Source organism: Chlorocebus sabaeus, chromosome 21 (assembly GCF_047675955.1).
Source record: "Chlorocebus sabaeus isolate Y175 chromosome 21, mChlSab1.0.hap1, whole genome shotgun sequence".
In the NCBI taxonomy this organism is placed as follows: Eukaryota; Metazoa; Chordata; class Mammalia; order Primates; family Cercopithecidae; genus Chlorocebus; species Chlorocebus sabaeus.
Window position 1 is genome coordinate 11,253,658 of NC_132924.1, and position 21,839 is coordinate 11,275,496.

The window sequence follows — 21,839 nt, forward strand, 5'->3', positions numbered from 1 at the left end:
GCCCCTAATCCCTGCATTGATCAGGGTCAGCGGCACTCAGGCTCCTGGAGGCTGGTACAGGGCATCACTCCCTGTTCTGCACTCAACATTGCCCTTTCCTACTGTGGCGTTTGTCACATGCCAGCCCTCGGGGTTCCCGGGCCGGTCACTCACTGTGGCTTCTCCCCTCCAGTATGGAATGCTCCTTTACCAGAACTACCGAATCCCTCAGCAGAGGAAGGCCTTGCTATCCCCATTCTCAACGCCAGTGGTAAGTAAAGCCAGAACCTTCAGAAGTCTAGTGCCTTTTCAGCTTCTGCATCACACGTGTTAAGGACGCCTCATTTCACACGGGGTGGGCAAGAGAACCTCCGGAGAGTGTGTGCGCATTTCAGCGAAGCCAGTATGTCCCACGATGACGTCGGTTTTGTAGTCTCAACAGCGTAACGGCAGGGAGTGAATTCCTCTGCCATTCTTCTCCCGTCCCTGCATCTCCCCTCAGGGTTGTGTAAGTAGGTGGCTTTCTTTAAATGCTCAAAAATGGCAGCAACAACTTTTGGCCTTGTGGGGCACTGCCTTTCTTGCCTTTCGCCTTTGTTCCTTAAGCCTTGGGACCCATGGGAGCTGTTGACTATTACGCTGCATTCATTCCCTGGTGAGAATTTAGAGATTATCATCATTCCTCTTGTGCTCTGGACACTCTGTTCTCAAAGGGGCAGAAGCACTTCATCTTCTCAAAATATAGTCCTGAGGGTCCTTCAGTGTCTGCCCCTTTGAGATGCCAAATGGTGCCACAGAAAGAGTCCATGAGTTTTCCCGAACGCACGTCCCAGAGGGAATGACTCACTGGGGAGGCCTAGGCTCACACTGGCTATCGATTTCTTTGATGTGTTGGAGTGCAGGTCAGGAGCCTGTGAAGGACCACATGGTCCAAATGCTGCGGGTGCTGGGGGCCTCACCAGCAGCCTTTTTAATACTCAGGGAGGACTAGAATGTGTTTCATTCTTAAGAAGAACCGAAGGGGCCACTGAATTTTCAGACTAACCCAGTGAATTTCCCACCTGAAACTTGGGTAGAAAGCGGGCATTCCCTGCTCCCCTTTCCTGAACATCTTGATAGTTTCACGCCAAGACTCCACTCTGCCTTATTTCCCTACATTTTAAGAACCGTGACCTTCCCTTTTCAGCGCAGTGTCTCCGAGAACTCCCTCGTGGCAATGGATTTTTCTGGGCAAACAGGACGCGTGATAGAGAATCCGGCGGAGGCCCAGAGCGCAGCCCTGGAGGAGGGCCACGCCTGGAGGGTAAGGCCCCGGCCCTGGCCAGCCTGGAGGGGCTCCTTCAAGGTGGCAGCCCCACCACGTGGTCTTCTGCCAGAGAACGGCTCTATGCGGGTTGGCAAGAGGGGTGACATGTTGGGTGGGGGTCCTCTGAGTTCTCAGCTGCAGGAAGCAGTTGGCCCTTCTAGGGTCCTTCCACATTCCCAGCACCCAGCCTTTCCCCACTGCGCCCTGTCCCTGGGCTTTCATGGAAGGGACAGGAGAGGAACAGAACTCTCTGCCCACCCTGGCCCCCATGCAGAACTGTTCTGATGAACTGGCAGTGGCTGTCTGTGGAGTGCACAGAGCCCAGGCCTGAGTGGGGCCAGCAGGTGTTCACATCAGGGTCTGCTACTAACAGCCTGGAGGCCTTGGGCTACTCCCTCACCCCCAAGGCTTAGGTTCTTAATCTCCAGGTAGGAAGACTATCACTCAGCTTCCAAGCTCCTGAGACTTAAAGGCCTTGTGCAAAACAGGAGCCTGTACTCTGGCATTTTCTGTACTTCAGCCTCAGGGAGTCCCAAGCACAGGAAGTCCAGCGCCCAGTGCTTTGAGAACTGCGTGAGTTTAATAGAAAGGCTCGTGTGTTTCTCCTGAGATTTATCAGGATGTTCATGGCGTTTTCATCGTATGTCTTCAGTGTGAGAAATAAGCATCTCTACTTCGGTACTGGGGCTACTAGAGATATCTCAGGGTGTTCTTAACAACTGGGAACCCTGAGCTCTTTGTTCTCAGGGGTCAGTGGGGGCTTCAGATGGGGCAAGGGCCCTTGTGAGCCCAGTCAAGCACCCGACCCAGTGCCCTGCCATGACTTGGTGTGTCTGTCTGCTGTCCTCGGTGCTAATGTGCAATTTCTTTTGCAGAAGCGAAGCACACGGATGAACATCCTAGGTAGCCAAAGTCCCCTCCACCCTTCTACCCTAAGTACAGGTAAACAGGCACATTGCCTGATGTTTTTGTACATAAAGAAAATCAAACAACACCCCCTTCACTCCCCCTGAGCCTTACAAATTTGCCTGTGCCCAGAGTGCACCACATAAGCTGTAGCTGGGGGAGTCGGGGGCTCTGCGTTGATCAGAGTTGGTTGTGCTGTCAAGGAAGCCATTCTGCAGAGGCGCCACCATCCTGCCCTCCTCCTCTCTCCCCCTCATAGTGATTCACAGGACACAGCACTGGTTTCACGGGAGGATCTCCAGGGAGGAATCCCACAGGATCATTAAACAGCAAGGGCTCGTGGACGGGTAAGGAACCACCACTGATAAGAGCTGGTCTGCTGAGGTTTGATTGTGCTGGGAATCTGTTCTGTTTAATTCCTCAGACATCCTTGCTGGGCAGGCAGCAGTTTTGTCCTCATTTTAAAGAGAAGAAAAGGTAGGTTCAGAGGTATAAGTGGTACACAGAGCTTGGCCAGCTAGTAAGGGGCAGAAAGGGATCTAATCCGTGTCTGCCCAGACTGTATCTGTAATTATCCTTCACCTCTGGATGAAATCTGAAGAGGTGGACAACACAAACTGTTTTATCTTCATAAGATAGTGGGCAAATGGGAAAAAAAAATGCTTTTGCCTACACTTTTTGATTATGTACTATATGAGGTTGGTTTTGCTGAGAACAAATAGCCCCAAACCTTAGTGGCTTAAAACAACAAAAATCAATTACGTATGATCGTTGTTGGTTGAGTGGCCTTTCTCACCTGGGCCAGCTTGGCTGGGGCTGGACAGTCCAGGATAAGTTCACTCGTGTCTGGTTGTTGCTGTGGGCTGTTGCCATGGCGATGAGTGACTGGGCATGTGTCTCCAGCAGGTTACTTGAGGCTCCCAGGCATCGCAAGAAAGGTTAGGCCCCACTTGAGAAGTGGACAAGACTTCTCAAGATTCTCTTAGCATCACATTTGCCACCATCCCATTGACCAAAGCAAATCCCAAGACCACACTTGAATGACCCTGGGAAGGAGCTAGTCACAGTCTGGATATAGGGACAGGGACGTGGGATGCCGTTACCACAGAAGGCCAACCCTGCGGAGCCAGCAGAGTCCTCCAGAAAGAGACACAGGCTGATCATCTGCCCTGAGGAAGTAGTTGCATCCACGTGGGAGCTGTCCCATATAGGGTCTGAATGCTCAAAATACAGGTTCCTAGAAGCTGCTAAACTCAAAGAGTGATTCGTGTGTCCTTCGTGTTACAAAAAGTTTTATTATGGAAATTTTCACATTTACATAAGTGTATAACGAAACCCCACTTACCCATCACGCAGCTTCAACCTGCTAACTTACTTACCTTTCACACATTTTCTCCTCCTCCTCCTCTTCAGCTCTCTTTTTCCTTTTTTCTCCTCCTCTTCCTCCTCCTCTTCTATTTCAAAGGGAATTTCAGAATCCTAAATTTTTGCCAGCAAATACATCTCAGTACCTGTCTCTAAAAAAATAAAGATCCTTTTGTTTTGATAACACTGCAATATTATTACACTTAACAAAATAAATAAGAATTTCTTACTATCATCTAAAAGCTAATCCATGTTCAGATTTCCCCAGTTGTCACCAAAAAAACTCCTTTAAATTGAATTGAGGTTATTTAAGGCAGGACCCACAAATGGCATTTGGATGCTATACCATTTCACCTCTGTCTCCTTGGATATAGAATGGTCTTTCTCACCACTCTGTTTTTCTTCTGTTTTTTTAAACATCTTTTGTTTGTTAAAGAAGTGGGTCATTTGCTAATAGCATGTTTGTGGTTTATTTTAATAAGTTCCTCTGTTTCCCTGATTCCTGGGGAGTGGTGGTCATGGTGTGATCAGATGCATTTCTCCTGCCTGGTGTCCTCTGGGTGCTCTGCTGCCTGGAGTGGAGGAGGCCTGAAGCCTGGCTGCTGTTTAATGGTGTTGGATGAGCAGAGGTTCAAGTGCAGCCAGCTGGAGCCTCCCCACCGAGGCTGCCATCCCCGTCCACCACATGGTTTTAGCAGCCCTTGGTGAACTTGCCGTGGTTCAGTATTTCATAGGGGTTCCAAAATCATCATTTTCTAATTCCTTCCTATATGAGCTGAAGTTCTTTCTTGCATCACATATTTCCTGGAAAAAGTAGGTAAATGCCTGGATTTCCCCTTTACTTGTCAGTTTTTAGAATAATGAGTTTGTGTTGTCCCACTTTCCACTAGAGGCAAACAAGGGGTGTTTTTGTTGTTAGTTTGTTTGGGTTTTGTTTAAACTGTCACTATGAACTTAGATTTTTGTGTTTGATTTATTTCAGTCAAAACCTCCTCTTCTTGATGCTCACTTTGCCCCTCATTGGCCAATGGCTTCTTCAGATTGCTTCCTGAGTTCCTTTGAGCTAGCATTAATGGTATTTGATTTTGGGGTGACAAGATTTATTGAACTCAAATGATGCGTTTCTCACAGGGACCCTCGTTCTTACTAATGGAAAATGGTATTTGAAGACTACAATCTTTAGATCTTTGTAGTAAACAGATCTAGGACATGGGCTTTTTTAAAACAAAAATAAATTTTGGATTCACGTTGATATTGCTAATTCAAATTTGAGATTACAGGATTTTTTACTTCTTTGATTTTGTTTTTTTTTTTTCCTCTGATGATCTCTGTTAATGGCATTAACTTAATTACTTATTACTTTATCAATACATAATATAAAATACATACATGTAATATCTTGAAAATATTAATGCTGATATTAATTCAGTAAGACTTGCGATTTCTTTGCAGTCCTTTTAATCCTTAAGGATTAATCCAGGCAGGTTACCTTAAAATACCTTGCCCACAGTCACTTGAAGTAATTCTGCTCTATGGTTCTGCCACCAAACTGCTGGGTAAATCAGGTTTGTTTGTTTCAATTTCTCTTTAGTGTTTGCAAGCGGATCTGATTTATTTTCTTTTTGGTTGAATGCTGCTTTGTAAATTGCATAAAACATTTTCATGGATCCAAAGTCAGATCTATGAAATAAGGCACATGCCCTGTGCACTCAGCTTTGCTTCCCAACCCCTACAACAGATAAACAGCTTTTATTAGTGTTTGTTTATCCATCTGTCATTTCGTTGTACAAATACCAGCGAAACGATTTTGTTTTCTGCCTCCCGTTAAGCAAAGGTAGCAGGGCTGCAAGTACCGCGCTGCACAGTTCCCGCAGTCTCTGCGTCCCAAGGATCGCTCCACAGCAGCTCATGGCGATGGCCCACATTTCTTTTACGGTCTTGGGTTTTCTTTTATGTATATGGAACATCGTTTTTTAAAATGTCCCCTACTGAGGGATGTTCACCATGTTTCCAGGCAAATGTTATGAGACACAGTGCTGCATTGTTTCGTAATTTTGCTGTGTATCTTTGCTATGAGTCCTGAGGCTGTGGGGTGGAAGGGCAGGGCCTGTGTAATATGGTGAAATGTCACCAGAGTCCCTCAGCAGGCTTACCTCTTCCATCTGAGAGTCACGCTGTAAGCCGTGTCTCTCATGAAGGAGGCCGACCCTCATTTCATGTATGGAAGGACTTCTTTGTCTTTGGCAGTTCTGCCCTCTTTACATTTTTTGTCCATTTTTCTAATCAATGAAGTTGCAGACACTTTTGTTTTTCCCACTCCTGAAGCATAAAGGGGTACTTTATGTCTTCTTGTACTTGGATTCTTTTCCCCCCTCTCTCCTTCCTTCCCTCCACCCCTCTTTCCTTCCTTCCTGCTCTCTCTCCCTTTCTTTCTTTTGTCCTTGTTTGTTCATTTTTGGTTTTGGTTTGGTTTTGTTTCGATCCCAGATGCACTTGGATTTATTTATCCTCACTGCTGGGTAAAGAATGGGTCTGATTTTATTTTGTTTCCCATGCGGCTTTACAGTTACTCCAAAACTCCTTACTTGAGATATCAGCTTTAGCACAGAGCAGTCTCTCAAAGCATTAGAAGCGACTCCTCCTCTAACTATAAAAAAGTATGTTTCTTCTCTAAAGTTTCTGGCATGCCTAAGGAGAGAAAAGCCTAATGTTGAAATTTCTCTTTCTGTGACATTTTTGAGTTAGAGGTGTCTGTGTGTTCTGGGGCTTCTAATACAGTGTATACCTTCTTATACCCCTGAACCACATCAACAGTGGACCCAGAATGTTCTAGGGATGTTCTCTGTTACCCTTGCTGTCTGTGGGTCTAGGGATACCTCTGTTACCCTTGCTGTCTGTGGGAGGCAGCATGGGCTCACTTGGGGGTAGTGTCACTCTGCTGGAGAAATGGCATTTCCACAGGAGGCTTTATTTGGTGCCATGGCTACTAAGTGTCGTCCCCAAGGCCAGGGCAGTGAGGATGCCCATCACCCTGAGGCACAGATGTTTCTGAACCTCAGTGGGGCGGGTGTGGCAGTCATGTGTTCGAAGAAGCTTCCTGAGTGATTCTGGGATAAGGCCACTGTGTCCACTTTGGATTGGAAGGGCTGCCTTGGGGTGGGGTGGATTGCAGGTCAGCCCTGCTGGGCCAGCTGCATTGTGTGTCAGCGTTTTGCTTCCCCCAGCCGTGTTTGTCTTTCAGATTTTCTTGGATCAAAAAACCAGTTGGCGAGGCTTCCGTCTTTCCAGACTTGTAAAGAGATAGAAGCATCACCTCTGTTACCTTCTGTTCCCCAAAGCAGCCTGCTGGTGCCACCCGCCTTATTCATCAGCAGGCGTTCCTCTCGGTCCTCCCTGGAGCCTTCCTTGTCTCTAAGGCTGTCATTTCCAGCTCCCGCCTTAGGCTGCTGGAGCACTAGCCACACACAGAAATGTAGATAATGGGATCGGTTCAGGCGTTAACACAGGGACAGCTCGTCTTCCTCGTAATTCTTGGGTGTAGGGAGGAGGTGTATTTGTATGACAAGGTAAATAATCCATTTCTAATCTTTACTGATCCCTGCAGAGATGATGAAGGCAAGCCAATTTAAAGAGTCAAACAACAAAGAAAAGAAAAGCACCTTGAAAAACAGGGCAAGATTCTGGACAGATAATATAAAAACAGCATTTTCCATAGCTTTATTCTCAAATGGTATATGCAGTTAGAAAGAGACATCCAAGCCTTAAATAAGCCTGTAAGGTATTCCTGAAATCCCAGGATCCAGGCAGCTCCTCTCCCACCCCCACCCCGACCCATGAAGCTGAGTGTGTGCGTGCATGCGCACGCTCATGCTTTACCAACCCTGCACTGAATTTGCGGCCTGCTTCCTTCCTGTCTTGCCACCCATACCCATCCCAGAACTGCGGGAGAAGGATCTTTTTAAGGGCAAATCTAGGTCTGTAGTCCTCTCTGCTAAACAGTCCCACCCCACCCACAGCACCATGCTTATCCCCCCAGGGCCTGTGGATGCTCCCCCTGCCAAACCCACACTCATGGTCCAGCCCTACTGGCCTTCCTGCCAAGCCAGGCATCAACCCCTGTGTCATCTGTCTGTGCAGCCTCTCTGTCTGTACTTCATGCCCCTCCACATGTTGGAGGGAACCCTCTTCAGCAAAATTCGAATTATTTGAAGATTTCTCTTCTCCCAACCGCAGAAAAAGAGGTGTTATCCCCAGGACTCATATAGCACCCTTGTAAGAGGGATATTTTGACTTTTCATCTGCTCTTCCTGCTGAACCAGGAACTCCTCCATGACTGGCTGTGTGACCTTGGGGAAGTTGCTTAGCTTCTCTGTGTGCCACTTCCCTTATCATTGTGAAATGAAGGTAACAGCATCACCTTGAAGATAAATGAGTTAATACGTGCTTGAAACACTTTGCGTGGTGTCTTGCTTGTAAACATGGTCTAGATTGTTACTCTGATCACTGTCGGGTCCTGTCACAAGGGGCTCTTCATTCGTTTATGGTGGACTGGTGAGTGCACCATCCCTAGCATCCACTCTTAATAAAGACAAGAACTTACCTGGTTCTTGTCACTCCATTCTAGGCCATGTTTACAACTTCTCAGCCTGGTTAGTAGTCACTTAGCGTGCTTAGCATCTCACTGGGCGTCTTTCCTATAACTGCCATCCCCTTAGAAATCACTGGATTGTGGCAGTTGGCTGATTGCAATGAGTTATTTCAAGCTACCTTGTATTGCGTGCGATCGTGCACAATGCGGTATGTACATCAGCCATGGTCTTCTCAGTGGTCCTGCAAGAGAAGAGTTATCCTGGCTAGGCGCGGTGGCTCATGCCTGTAATTCCAGCACTTTGGGAGGCCGAGGTGGGCGGATCACCTGAGGTTAGGAGTTGGAGACCCAGCCTGGCTAATACCATGAAACCCCATCTCTACTAAAAATATAAAAATTAGCTGGGTATGGTGGCAGGCGCCTGTAATCCCAGCTACTCGGGAGGCTGAGAGGGGAGAATTGCTTGAACCCGGGAGGCGGAGGTTGCAGTGAGCTGAGATTGCACCATTGCACTCCAGCCTGGGCGACAAGAGCGAAACTCTGTCTCAAAAAAATAAAAAGAAAAGAAAAGAGGTGTTGTTCCCCTTCTGCAGATGAAGAAATTGAGGCTGAGAAGGCAAGTTGCCCAAGATCATGAAGCTAATAAGTGACTATCCAGGAATCCAGGATTCCTGCTGGTGCCTAAGCCATGCCGTTCTCCCCCCATAGCAGTCATCTCAGCTAGACAACCTTCAGACATTCCCTGTAAAGCCCAAGCCTTTCAGCAGCCTTGGGACTTCCCAGAGTGAGCCTGCCCCTCTCAGGGGTGCACGTCCCTCTCAGGGGTGAACAGGCCTGGGCCATGCTGCTGTTCACCATCTGTAGCTTCCCATCTGCAGAAGACAGCAGATAGTTAACAGCAGAGAAAGAGATGCCCCACGTTTTCCTCTGGTTAGAGCTGGAGCTCAGCAAACTTCTGGGTTTCAGAATAACGATGTTTTGTTTGGAATGATACGACTCTGACTGAAGAAAACAGGTCTTTCAGGTGGGCACAGCTGCCCAGCGTGCACCACCAGCACTCGGGAGAGGAACTGAATCTCCGTGTCCTCTCTCTGGCGGTGCCACATATTCCCCAATAGGGTCTGAGATTCCTCCCGCCATCCCATCTGGCCTGACCAAGCCAAACCGTGGAATCCCATTCTGATCGGTGTTTCCCAAAGTATATCCTGAAGAACACAAGGCCTGCAAAGTGCTATTTTAGAAAGGGTGGGGGAAGGTTTCTACTTAGGTAAGATTGGAAAACTGCTAGACAGTTACCATGAATATTCACATTTTTAAAGTTCTGAGAAGTCCTGTAGTAAAATACATTTCTTTTATCCTTTCAGCATGGGAATTTTCCAGTCTTATTTAACTGCTTTCCATCTTCACATTACAGTCTAGAATTGGTGATTTTGCTGATGATTCTAGTTTGGTTTTGGATATATTTAAAGAGAGTTCCTTCTCAGGCCCTTCTTTGTAGCTTTCATTGGATCCTTCTTCTCTTTCTGATGTATAACTATCTTTTCAGCTAACTCCAGATTTCTTCATGTAAGAGCAATGATTTTATGCCTTTTTTGTGCTATTCTAAGATTTTTTAAAAAAAATTTAAGGTTGTAGAAAGGTTGCAATAATAATAGGATGACCTGTACACACTTCGCCCAGATACCTTTATTAAGATTATAGCACATTTGCCTGATTCTTCTTAGTTATTTTTTTTTTCTTCTAAACCATTTAGGAGTAAGTTGTGGCATGACGTCCCTTTAATCTGAATTATTTCAGTGTAAAATTTCTAAGAACAAGAACTTCTATAACCACAATACCGTTATAAAAACCAGGAAGTTAACATTGATGCAGTTCATTGCCTAATCCATACCCTTCTTCCTAATTGCCTCCTTTATAGCAAAAGAACATCTTCATCCAAATCTTCTCTCCCAGCACGTATTCATAACCTTGACCTGCGTTGCGAGTAGAAGCCAGTTCTTGTAGAGTGAGCCTGGGCTCAGCCTAGGCTCCTCACTCATGGTGAGATTCAGGCTATGCATTTTTAGCAGGAACACCCCAGAAAAGTGATGATGTGTCATCTTCAGTACATCCTCTCCAGAGGCCCTCAAGGTCAATTTGTCTCATTGCTCGTGGTGGTAATTTAGACACTTGATGAAGAAGATGCTGTAGGCCAGATTTCTCTACTGTAAAGCTATTATTTTCCCCTTTGTAGTAAATAAGTATTAACAGTACAGTACTTTGATGCTATGAAAATACTCTTGTTTCTCATCCACCTTTCATTTGCTGGTTTCAGCATTTGTTGAAGATCTTCTCCTTCATTGATTGTTACTACGGTAATTGCCAAAGGGTTGTTTTCGAATGCATTGTGTCTTTATTTATTGACTGACTTTCTCCTCAAAGAAAGAGCTTTGCCTTCTCCCCTATTAATTTATTTGCTCATTTATCTATAAATAACACTACAGACTCATGGATTCCGATTTTATGGGTTAAAATTCATTTTGATGCCCAGATTTAGTCATCCTGCCTCCCGTGTCTTTTTGACATGTCCTCATTATTCTTTGAGCACTTTTTGACATGCAGGCACAAAGTATTCCTACTTCATCCTGTAGTTTCCCTGTCCTAATCCTGTAGTCAGGCATATCCCCAAGGAACCTAGGTTTTTTCCATTGGAGAATGACAATTCAGAATTACCATCTTGGTGCTTGCCTGGGGTGCTGTTGCCACTAGAGGCCACTCAGATGCCAAAGCACTGAAGCATTGTGGCTCCAAGCCTGTGTGTGTGTGTGTGTGTGTGTGTGTGTGTGTGTGTGAGAGAGAGAGAGAGAGTATGTCTGTGTGTGATTAGTGCCAGATTTTAAAATATTTTAGCAATCAACTATTTTCCATTCCCCAGGCTTTTTCTCCTCCGTGACAGCCAGAGTAATCCAAAGGCATTTGTACTCACACTGTGTCATCACCAGAAAATTAAAAATTTCCAGATCTTACCTGTAAGTATTGATATTCTCAGACCAGTCCTTGTGGTTTTGTTTTCTGGTTTCATTCTTCATGCAATTTTCAAGTTATAAACTGACAAGACCGATAAGTATCACAGTTTCAAGCCCACAGGTGAGAAACTTTCAAGAATTTCTTTACAGGTTTGTCTTTTGAAATTAGAAAACCATTTCCCTAGAAACAATCCTGAAAGTGGCGATAGGGTGCTGAGGCCCCCCTTGAGTCTGTGAGCTCTTAGTTGCAGCTGAAAGGGTACTGACGGGGAGCGTCAAGGTCACAGGAAGGGGAGGTGGAGGAGAATTAGCTGAGGGCCCAGTAGCTGTGAGCACATAGGTCTGGAAGGCAGGAGCTGTGCAGCAGGTTTGCTTGTTGGCTGCTGGAGTCTGAGGAGTCTTGTGATTTGTCCTGGTGTGCACCAGGACTATCCAAGAAGCGTAAGTGGTGTCCCAAAGAGCAATTATGTTTCTCCTTCCACATGGTCCTTGGATCTAAAGACCTTTGAACAATTCCAAAAACATCATTACAGATTACCCTAATCAACACTACTTTTTTTGACAAAGCACTTTATGTTTGATTTGCCTAATGTAGTTTACCTCTTGCTTCAGTATGTCACAGTTCAATTCTAGTTCATGATCACAGTGCTAGATAGCGCCTGCAAGAATTCAGTTTAGTTGAGAATACAATACACAAAATTAATAGCAGCTGTTTACTTGACGAATTGATAAATTCTTCAGGTAATGATAATGTTTGTGAAATACATCCTGTGGAACCCAAACTCTACAGAAAGAGGCTGGCTGGATAGTTTCCTCTTAGAGATTCAATCTGCATGTCAGCAAAGAAAAAGCTCTGAGAAGGCTTTAATTAACTAAACTCACCTGTTTTACACAGTGGACCCTGGAGTTCTTCAAGCTTATCTGACCCCCAGGACTTTGTTATGATCTCAAGAATCATGTAGTGGCCTGCAGCCATGGACCATACAGGATGAGGAGGGTGTCTTGCTTAGCTTTTGTGAGCCAGGGGAAGGCAGCGTGCCACACACTGTCTTTTCTGTGGCCACTTGCTTCCTGCTGTGTGCTGACATCCCCACCTTACTCGTGAGGAAAATGAGGCTCATGGCTGTAAGCGGCTTTCGCTGCACCGCGCTGGGGTGAGGAACAGAATCTGGGATTGAGCCCAGCCTTCCCAGCTTCCAGCCAACCTTGTATGCAAATACAGGAATTATTATCCTAGAGAAAGTGCCTCATGGATGATCCTTTCTGTTCTTCTACTGCATTATATTATTCACTCAGTTGTTATAATTCCTTTAGCTCAAAATATAAAATGAAAAGTGATTGACGTTTTGGGCTGGATGAGTAAATTAAAAAAAAAAAGGAAAGAAGGGAGCTTTCATGGTAGGCGGAGTATGTAATGCCCAAATCCTACAAGTAACAAAAGAACAGCAACTTGAGACTTAGGGCAATAAGTGTGCAGCCTCTGTGTGTGAAAATGGGCTGTGGGATATGCTGTTAGCTCTAGCATTGGTTTTGGAGTTACGAAGTGGTTCCAAGCTCATTAATTAGCCAAGCCTTAAAGCTGACCTGTTCCCTGTGAACAACGCGACCTCCTCATGCCGCACTGATCTGCACAGTACACTGTTCTGCACTGTACTGCAGTCATGCAATTGAAAAACTCACTGAGTTAAAATAGGTGTTAAGAAATATGGTTCTCTCTGGGAGATACTGTGGCATTCCCCTGCTTTAATAAAAATAACTGCCCAATATTCAGGGACCTAGGAAGGGAATTTACCTGCATGAGCTTGTTAATCCCTCACAGCCACCCAACAGTTGCTTCATCATGGAGCAGAGTATAAACCCCTGGGGCCTCAGGAGTTGGCTGAGGTCATATAGTGAGGACCCAGGTCTGTGCAGTCTTCATGGGGCATGCTGTGTGCAGTGGGTACTTACAGGTTAACTGGTAAATAGAATTCTCATGAGCTGGGTGAACTGGGGGCAAACTTCCAGCCCTTCTCCATGACCACGTCAGGGAGCAGTCCTCAGTGGTCTCCACAGCCCACCCAAAGTCTGTCCCTCGCTCAGGGATGTGGCAGCCCCCAGCACACACCCTCTGCTCCCCCGTCCTTCCCACCCCTGGTGTTTTCTAGCCTACCTTGCCCTGTGTGTCCCTCTGGAATCAAATCACGGGCAGATGCCGCTGCTGCTGGCCGTGGGCCCCGTTCTCTTCCCTGAGGTGGCAGCCTCTAACCTGGCAAGTGTTCTTGTGTTTCTCCAGTGCGAGGATGATGGGCAGACGTTCTTCAGCCTAGATGACGGGAACACCAAATTCTCTGACCTGATCCAGCTGGTTGACTTTTACCAGCTGAACAAAGGAGTCCTGCCTTGCAAACTCAAGCACCACTGCATCCGAGTGGCCTTATGACCGCAGATGTCCTATCGGCTGAAGACTGGAGGAAGTGAACACTGGACTGAAGAAGCGGTCTGTGCATTGGTTAAGAACACACATCGATTCTGCACCTGGGGACCCAAAGCGAGATGGGTTCGTTCAGTGCCAGCCAATCAAGATTGACTAGTTTGTTGGACTTAAACGATCATTTGCTGCTGTGAACCCAGCAGGGTCGCCTCCCTCTGCGTCGGCCAAATTGGGGAGGGCTTGGAAGATCCAGCGGAAATTTGAAAATAAACTGGAATGATCATCTTGGCTTGGGCCGCTTAGGAGCAAGAACCGGAGAGAAATGATTGGAAATGAACTCTTGCCCTGGAATAATCTTGACAATTAAAACTGATATGTTTACTTTTTTTGTATTGATCACTTTTTTGCACTCCTTCTTTGTTTTCAATATTGTATTCAGCCTATGGTAGGAGGGGGATGTGGCGTTTCAACTCATATAATACAGAAAGAGTTTCGAACGGGCAGACTTCAAACTGAGTATGGGTCCCCAAATGTTCCCAGAGGGTCCTCCGCACCCTCTGCCAACTACCACGGTGTGGATTCAGCTCCCAAATGACAAACCCAGCCCTTCCCAGTATACTTGAAAAGCTTTTCTGTTAAAATAAAAGGTGTCACTGTGGTAGGCATTTGGCATGTTTTGTGGACTCAGTCAAGCAACCACAGTCTGTTAATCATTTCTCTCTGCTCAGATGTCAGATCCTCTTGTTATTAGCGTGTCTTGTTCCGCACAGTGCAGGAGACTTTATTCCTTTGGAAAATTCAGTGTTCCACAAACAGCAGGCTGAATGGCCTCGCCTCTAGATTGACGTGGGCCAGCCTCCTTGAGACACACCTGGCACCCGTCATCGGCCAGCGGTGGATGCTGCATAATCCACCTGGGTACTTTCAGCCTTGCATTTCCACAGCCTTCAGCCTGTTCTAGAACGATCACTGCCTTACCCCTGCTGCTGCAGTGGTGTGAGTCGTTTCACAGCTGATGTCCCTCGGGGGATTAAAGGATCTAAAGAGAAAATGGCACCTGGTTGGCTTCGTGCTGTGTCTCGTGGGTTTCCATGGTGATAAAGACAAGGAAACGCTGCAGAGGTCACAGGCACAGGCTGATATTTAAAGATCTTTGCTTGCAGCCCTCCGTCCTGCTGAGAACCCCCATAAGCCAGTGAACGCAGAGCAGCTAGAGGCTCCTCTGCTGGCTTAGGGTGCAAAGTATCTCACAGTGGTTGTGGACATGGAAGAGTTTTGTCAACACAACACTTCCTCCCTGCTCCGGGAGATGAGTCAGACGGTGGCTTGAGTTGTCACTTGGTCCCCTCCGCCCCTCGGGTGGCCCCCTTTGCCATGTCCCCTTAGCTTAGTGATCAGGTGTGAGAGTGGCCATTTCCTTACCTTTGATCCCTGCAAAGCAGAAAGGACTCCCTTGACAAGCAACAGACTACCGTGGTGAGCAGAACGATTTCCTTTTTCAAGACAACACCTGCCTGGCTTCTCTGAATCTGTGCTAGCCACGATATTGCCCCAAATCCGCTCCCACTGAAGTGCCCCCTAAGGAACAGCATTTCTCTGCTCGTCAGTCAACCCCCATAGCCTAGAGCAGTGTCACGAGCTTCAGTAAGGCCAATCAGCTGGAAGTCAGTGTACCATACAGTAACACTGTATTTCAGTTTACAGACCACACTCTAGCTGTTTTCCATGAAAGGTATACAAATAAAGAATTTTTTAGCAAAACATGTTTTTAACCATCAATGCTCAATTGCATTTTCTTCCTTTCGCAGCCAGTCAGTCTTTCGAACTATTGACAGTGAGATAATTCTCGTGTTCACACCTGGCGGCAGGCTTCACTGTAGGGACGGACATTGCAGTTACACCGCGATTCCTTTCTCTTCATTGGCTCGAGGTAAACACTTTCCAAGGAAAAACAATTCTAGGATTTCTTTTTTCTGTGTATGTAGACCAGTCCCATCAGTGTATAATCTCTCTCTTTCACGCCTCTCTCCAATAGACAGCTTGTATTTGCAGTATTTCATATTTATAAATATGCGTTTATTTAAAAGGAGAACAAACGCTTGACTCTGATTCACAGTTTTGTATGTAGCTGGTTTGACGTAGTCTTTTGTATTTTCCCTGCCGAAGTGAATTGTTGGAGAATGTAAACCGCCTCCGTGCGGCAGCAGACTTCCTAAGGCCCCAGCTCGCTAGCCTCGTGCTGGGCGGCTGGGAATTCCACCTGAGAACAAGTCCCGCAAACCGGGGACGGAAGGACATTTGACTTTTATTTTTGTATTTAATTGACATGAATGTAAAGGGGACAGCTCAGGGTTGTTTTGGAGCCTGTTGACTTTGTATCTCTGCCTGTGATTTTCTTTTCTAAATGAAACTCCATGTAGCAACCGGGATGAAGTTGAGAAGGAAAACGCCAAATGCTTTGGTTATTAGAGTTTAATAGGTAAGCTCTGTTACACTAGGTGTTAGAGTTCCAGAACGTTCTTTCGTTTGCTAAACCTTGAAGAAACATGTGCCTCAGCCTAGATGTTTTGTCTTCTCTTTTCTGCACTTAATACCTGACAGTATGACCGATCTCTGCGCCTTTCCGGGGGCGGGCCAGCTGGCGGTAGATTTGTGATGTCACAGTGCAAACTGCAGCGACTGTAAATCGGCCTGGCGTGTATAAACGTTTTCAGGGAATGCAGAAGATATTAATGAAGAGACAAAACCTTTATTCCATGTGCTTTGCTTCATTCTGTACATAGCTCTTTGGCTCGTGAACCTAATTGTAAACTTTCAGGTATTTTTGTACAAATAAGGGACTGATGTTCTGTTTCTTGTAATTAGAAATAAACATTAATACAGTGTTCTTCATTTTCTATTGCTGGTGATGTCTGTTTCTATATTTTAAAACACTGGCCAATCACGAGGTCAGGAGTTCAAGACCAGCCTGACCAACATGGCGAAACCCCATCTCTACTAAATATAAAAATTAGCCGGGCATGGTGGTGTGCACCTATAATCCCAGCTACTCAGGAGGCTGAGACAGGATAATCACGAACTCGGGAGGCAGAGGTTGCAGTGGGCCGAGATCGCACCATTGCACTCCAGCCTGGGCAACACAGCAAGACTCCTATCAAAAAAACAAAAAACAAACAAAAAAAACCCCACTGGCCTGTCATCCACTGAAAACCTTTTGAAATGACTTAGAATATTAAAAACACACTTCTTACCACTAGCTAGAGACTACCACAAGGACTCCATACCTGTTTGGGTCGTGTCACACACAAGCTTGCCCAGCCCTGGTAAGACACCAGACTCTTGGCTGCTTAGTGCTCCAAGGTGGTGGCAAGACATTCTCAGGCGACCTCTCTTCCGCTATAAAAATCACAGACCTCAGAAGGTTTCAGAAACCGTCAGATACCCACACAGGCTCAAGAAAGACCTCAAGAAACTCACATTCACCCTTGAGCCCAATTGTTTTTTCCACTGCAGCGCGACAATTAAAATGTCAAGAGCCTAGGTTTTCTAAGCAGGCAAACAACTGACAGAGTAAGAATAGATGCCCATGATTGTTGCTTCTCCGGCCCTCGCCTAGGAGGATCTTGGCTGACCTACTGACGTGACACTTGGGCCAGACTTGCCATCTCTCGCCTCCTCCCTGTCACACCCTGGTCAGCTGAAGGGCGTGTGCATGTTGTTGCCAGCTAGCCTGGTCTACCAGCAGGAGGGCCCCCGTGCCGTGTGGACTCTCCTGTCATTTGTTTTCAGAATCTGAATTCTCAGTTTCTGGAAGCCCACCCTCAGCTTCAACAGACAAGGAGAGCCCAGGGCAGCCCACCGGGCCAACCACAGGTGTTGATCGTAACACCAAAGAAGCTTGTAGGCATAGCCAACCGATGAGCCTCCCAAGAGCACACCCGTGGTACAACACTAGAATGCATCTCACTGCCTCTAGCACATTCTTCATCGGTTTTCACAGCATATTTTGAGTGATTAGTAAAATTATAAAAAGGGATTTTGTTTAATGATAAAAGCCTTAGCTTCTTAAGTGTAAAAAGGTAAAATATTCAACATCTTCCGATTGTAGAATGGTAAAGGCAGCATTGCCCCTTTTCATTTTGGAAGTTATACAACCTTAAGGGCAGGAAACAAAGATGAAAAATCTGTCTTTGAGAAAATTGGGCTTCATCTGCCAGCCCCAGTGACCATCCACAAGATGGGCCTCTTGGGAGGCCTGCAAAGATCAAGCAAGGGCCACGTGACAGGGTGTCCATGGCTGGTGGCCTCAGCACAGCTAGCAAAGGGCACTTCAGGATGAGTAGTGCCCCTCGGGGAACTCGGGGTCCTCTGGAAACAAGGAGAAAGACACTGGGGTTGGTGGCAATTGGTGTCATTTTTTGTTTTTTAGGACATGGTGGGCGCTTCTGAGCTGTAGCTACAACAAAGTCTCATTTGATTTCTGGAAATGTTTTGTGAATTGCAGCTAAATACATTTTTTGCTCTTTTTGATTTTTCTTTTTAATTTGTTTTTTATTGAGATAAAATATACATACATAATTTACCATCTTTACATTTTAAGTGTACAGTCCTTACAAATGTTTCCGCTTCCTCCCCTACCCCACTCCACTTCCCAGTCTCTGGTAGCCACCAGTCTACTCTATCTTCTTGAGATCCACTTTTTTAGCTCCCACAGAGGAGTGAGAACATGCAAAGTTTGTCTTTCTGTGCTTGGTGTATTTCACTTCAAATGGTGTCTCAATTTCCGTCCATGTTGCTACATCTTTGCAAAAAAGATGGCAATTGTGTGTTTGCTCCCTTTTGTCAACCTCTCCTAGCATTTGTGTTTTCTCCGGCCCTGCAGCTCTCTTGGCGTTTGAATTTGAGTTGCTGTCTTGGTCCTGTCCTCCTGTGTATCCGTGATGGTGTTTCAGTAGGGTCTGTTCTCCATGCTGTTTCCATTCGCCCTTCCCTGCTAGGCTGGCTTCACTTTTCTCTGACGTTTCTCTTCAGAGCTCTGCCAGCTTTCTTTATCTAGTGCCTGAGCTCTTATAGCTCTGCTTTGACCTTTGGTGATGTGATTAAGAAAGACCTCAAGAAACTCACATGCTTTCTTGTTTTTTGTTTTGTTCTTTTAAGTTCACGACATTGTGTTTGGTTGCAATTTTAATCTACTCACGGCAATGTTTTTCTACAGAATGTTCTTTGCTACCATTTTTTTTTTCTATTATTTTATTTTATCTTGGGGTATCTACACAGAAGATCAGTGCTGGTTCTTTAAAGATGAGCTGTTCTTGGACTAGCCAATAGACAGGAAGTTTGGGTAGGGAAATCCACAAGGGCTATGTTGGATGCTACCAGGACAAAAAAAAAAAGTAAACAAACCCTTATGTCCAAAGCCTGAGTATGAGAGTTTCAAGAACTTGACAACATAAGCCATTAAGACTGCCAACCAACTCACTCCTCTCACTTCCTGTGGTCATACCACCTTCACGTCCAGCCCTTCCACCACTTCCAGGTGAAACTCCGGAAATAACAGCTGGTAAATTTATAATAGAACCACATTTTCTCATTGATCGTCACTGTATACTCATATGTAGGCACACAGATCCACTCTGCTATAACTGTATACTCACACCTGGGTACACGGATCCACTCTGCCATAGCTGTATACTCACACCTGGGTACACAGGTCCACTCTGCTGTAGCTATATACTGACACGTGGGTACACAGGTCCACTCTGCTGTAGCTGTATACTCACACGTGGACACAGATTCACTCTGCTGTAGCTATATACTCACAGGTAGATATAGATCCACTCTGCTGTAGCTGTATACTCACAGTGGACACAGATCCACTCTGCTATAACTGTATACTCACACCTGGGTAAACAGATCCACTCTGCTGTAGCTGTATACTCACACGTGGACACACAGATCTACTCTGCCATAACTGTATACTCACACGTGGACACACAGATCCACTCTGCTGTAGCTGTATACTCACACGTGGACACAGATCCACTCTCCTGTAGCTGTATACTCACACGGGACATGGATCCACTCTCCTGTAGCTGTGTGTTCACACGTGGGCACAGATCCACTCTGCTGTAGCTGTATACTCACACCTGGGTACACAGATCCACTCTCCTGTAGCTGTATACTCACATGTGGACATGGGTCCACGCTGTATATTCACAGTGGACACAGATCCACTCTCCTGTAGCTGTATACTCACACGTTGACACACAGATCCACTCTGCTGTAGCTGTATACTCACACATGGACACAGATCCACTCTGCTGTAGCTGTATACTCACACGTGGACACACAAATCCACTCTCCTGTAGCTGTATACTCACACGTGGACACGGATCCACTCTCATGTAGCTGTATACTCACACGTGGACACACAGATCCACTCTCCTGTAGCTGTATACTCACACGTGGACACACAGATTCACTCTGCTGTAGCTGTATACTCACACGTGGACACACAGATTCACTCTCATGTAGCTGTATACTCACACGTGGACACAGATCCACTCTCCTGTAGCTGTATACTCACCTGTGGACACAGATTCACTCTGCTGTAGCTGTATACTCACACGTGGACACAACAGATTCACTCTGCTGTAGCTGTATACTCACACGTGGACACGGATTCACTCTCCTGTAGCTGTATACTCACACGTGCACACGGATCCACTCTCCTATAGCTGTATACTCACACCTGGGTACACAGATCCACTCTCCTGTAGCTGTATACTCACACGTGGACACACAGATCCACTCTGCTGTAGCTGTATACTCACACGTGGACACGGATCCACTCTGATGTAGCTGTATACTCACACGTGGACATGGATCCACTCTGCTGTAGCTGTATACTCACACGTGGACACGGATCCACTCTGCTGTAGCTGTATACTCACGCCTGGTTACACAGATCCACTCTGCTGTAGCTGTATACTCACACGTGGACACGGATCCACTCTGCTGTAGCTGTATACTCACACGTGGACACGGATCCACTCTGCTGTAGCTGTATACGCACGCCTGGTTACACAGATCCACTCTGCTGTAGCTGTATACTCACACGTGGACACGGATCCACTCTGCTGTAGCTGTATACTCACACCTGGTTACACAGATCCACTCTGCTGTAGCTGTATACTCACACGTGGACACGGATCCACTCTACTGTAGCTTATACTCACACGTGGACACGGATCCACTCTGCTGTAGCTGTATACTCACACGTGGACATGGATCCACTCTGCTGTAGCTGTATACTCACACGTGGACACGGATCCACTCTCCTGTAGCTGTATACTCACACGTGGACACGGATCCACTCTGCTGTAGCTGTATACTCACACGTGTACACAGATCCAGTCTGCTGTAGCTGTATACTCACACGTGGACATGGATCCACTCTGCTGTAGCTGTATACTCATGCCTGGTTACACAGATCCACTCTGCTGTAGCTGTATACTCACACGTGGACACAGATCCACTCTGCTGTAGCTGTATACTCACACGTGAACACAGATCCAGTCTGCTGTAACTGTATCCTCACGCCTGGTTACACAGATTCACTCTGCTGTAGCTGTATACTCACACGTGGACACGGATCCACTCTGCTGTAGCTGTATACTCACACGTGGACACGGATCCACTCTCCTGTAGCTGTATATTCACAGTGGACACAGATCCACTCTCCTGTAGCTGTATACTCACACGTGGACACGGATCCACTCTCCTGTAGCTGTATACTCACGCCTGGTTACACAGATCCACTCTGCTGTAGCTGTATACTCACACGTGAACACAGATCCAGTCTGCTGTAGCTGTATACTCACACGTGAACACAGATCCACTCTGCTGTAGCTGTATACTCACACGTGGACACGGATCCACTCTCCTGTAGCTGTATACTCACGCCTGGTTACACAGATCCACTCTGCTGTAGCTGTATACTCACACGTGAACACAGATCCACTCTGCTGTAGCTGTATACTCACACGTGGACACGGATCCACTCTGCTGTAGCTGTATACTCACACGTGAACACAGATCCAGTCTGCTGTAGCTGTATACTTACGGATGTGCACGCAGATCCTGTGAGAGCTGTGGCAGAGATCTCTATTGGGAGCACAGAAGTGAACCTGAGTCCCATGGGAGATTCATCTGGAAGGTGTGTGTGAATGAATGTGAGGGTCATGTGAACTCAGGCAGGAAGAGATTATGCAGCCT

The 21,839-nt window shown here is 46.3% G+C and overlaps 1 protein-coding gene across 18 annotated transcripts in view; it reads left to right on the forward strand.

Moving 5' to 3' along the window:
- Positions 1–16,459, forward strand: part of GRB10 (growth factor receptor bound protein 10) — a 203,281-nt gene extending 186,822 nt beyond the window's left edge. For all 18 annotated transcript variants that reach the window (XM_073008846.1, XM_007981319.3, XM_007981315.3 and 15 more), the window contains 6 exons: positions 173–250; positions 1,166–1,282; positions 2,161–2,227; positions 2,451–2,538; positions 11,059–11,152; positions 13,425–16,459. In XM_073008846.1, coding sequence (XP_072864947.1) covers positions 173–250; positions 1,166–1,282; positions 2,161–2,227; positions 2,451–2,538; positions 11,059–11,152; positions 13,425–13,571 — 591 coding nt within the window. In that variant the 3' untranslated portion in view covers positions 13,572–16,459. The remainder of the gene's footprint in view (positions 1–172; positions 251–1,165; positions 1,283–2,160; positions 2,228–2,450; positions 2,539–11,058; positions 11,153–13,424) is intronic.
- Positions 16,460–21,839: the final 5,380 nt, after the last annotated feature.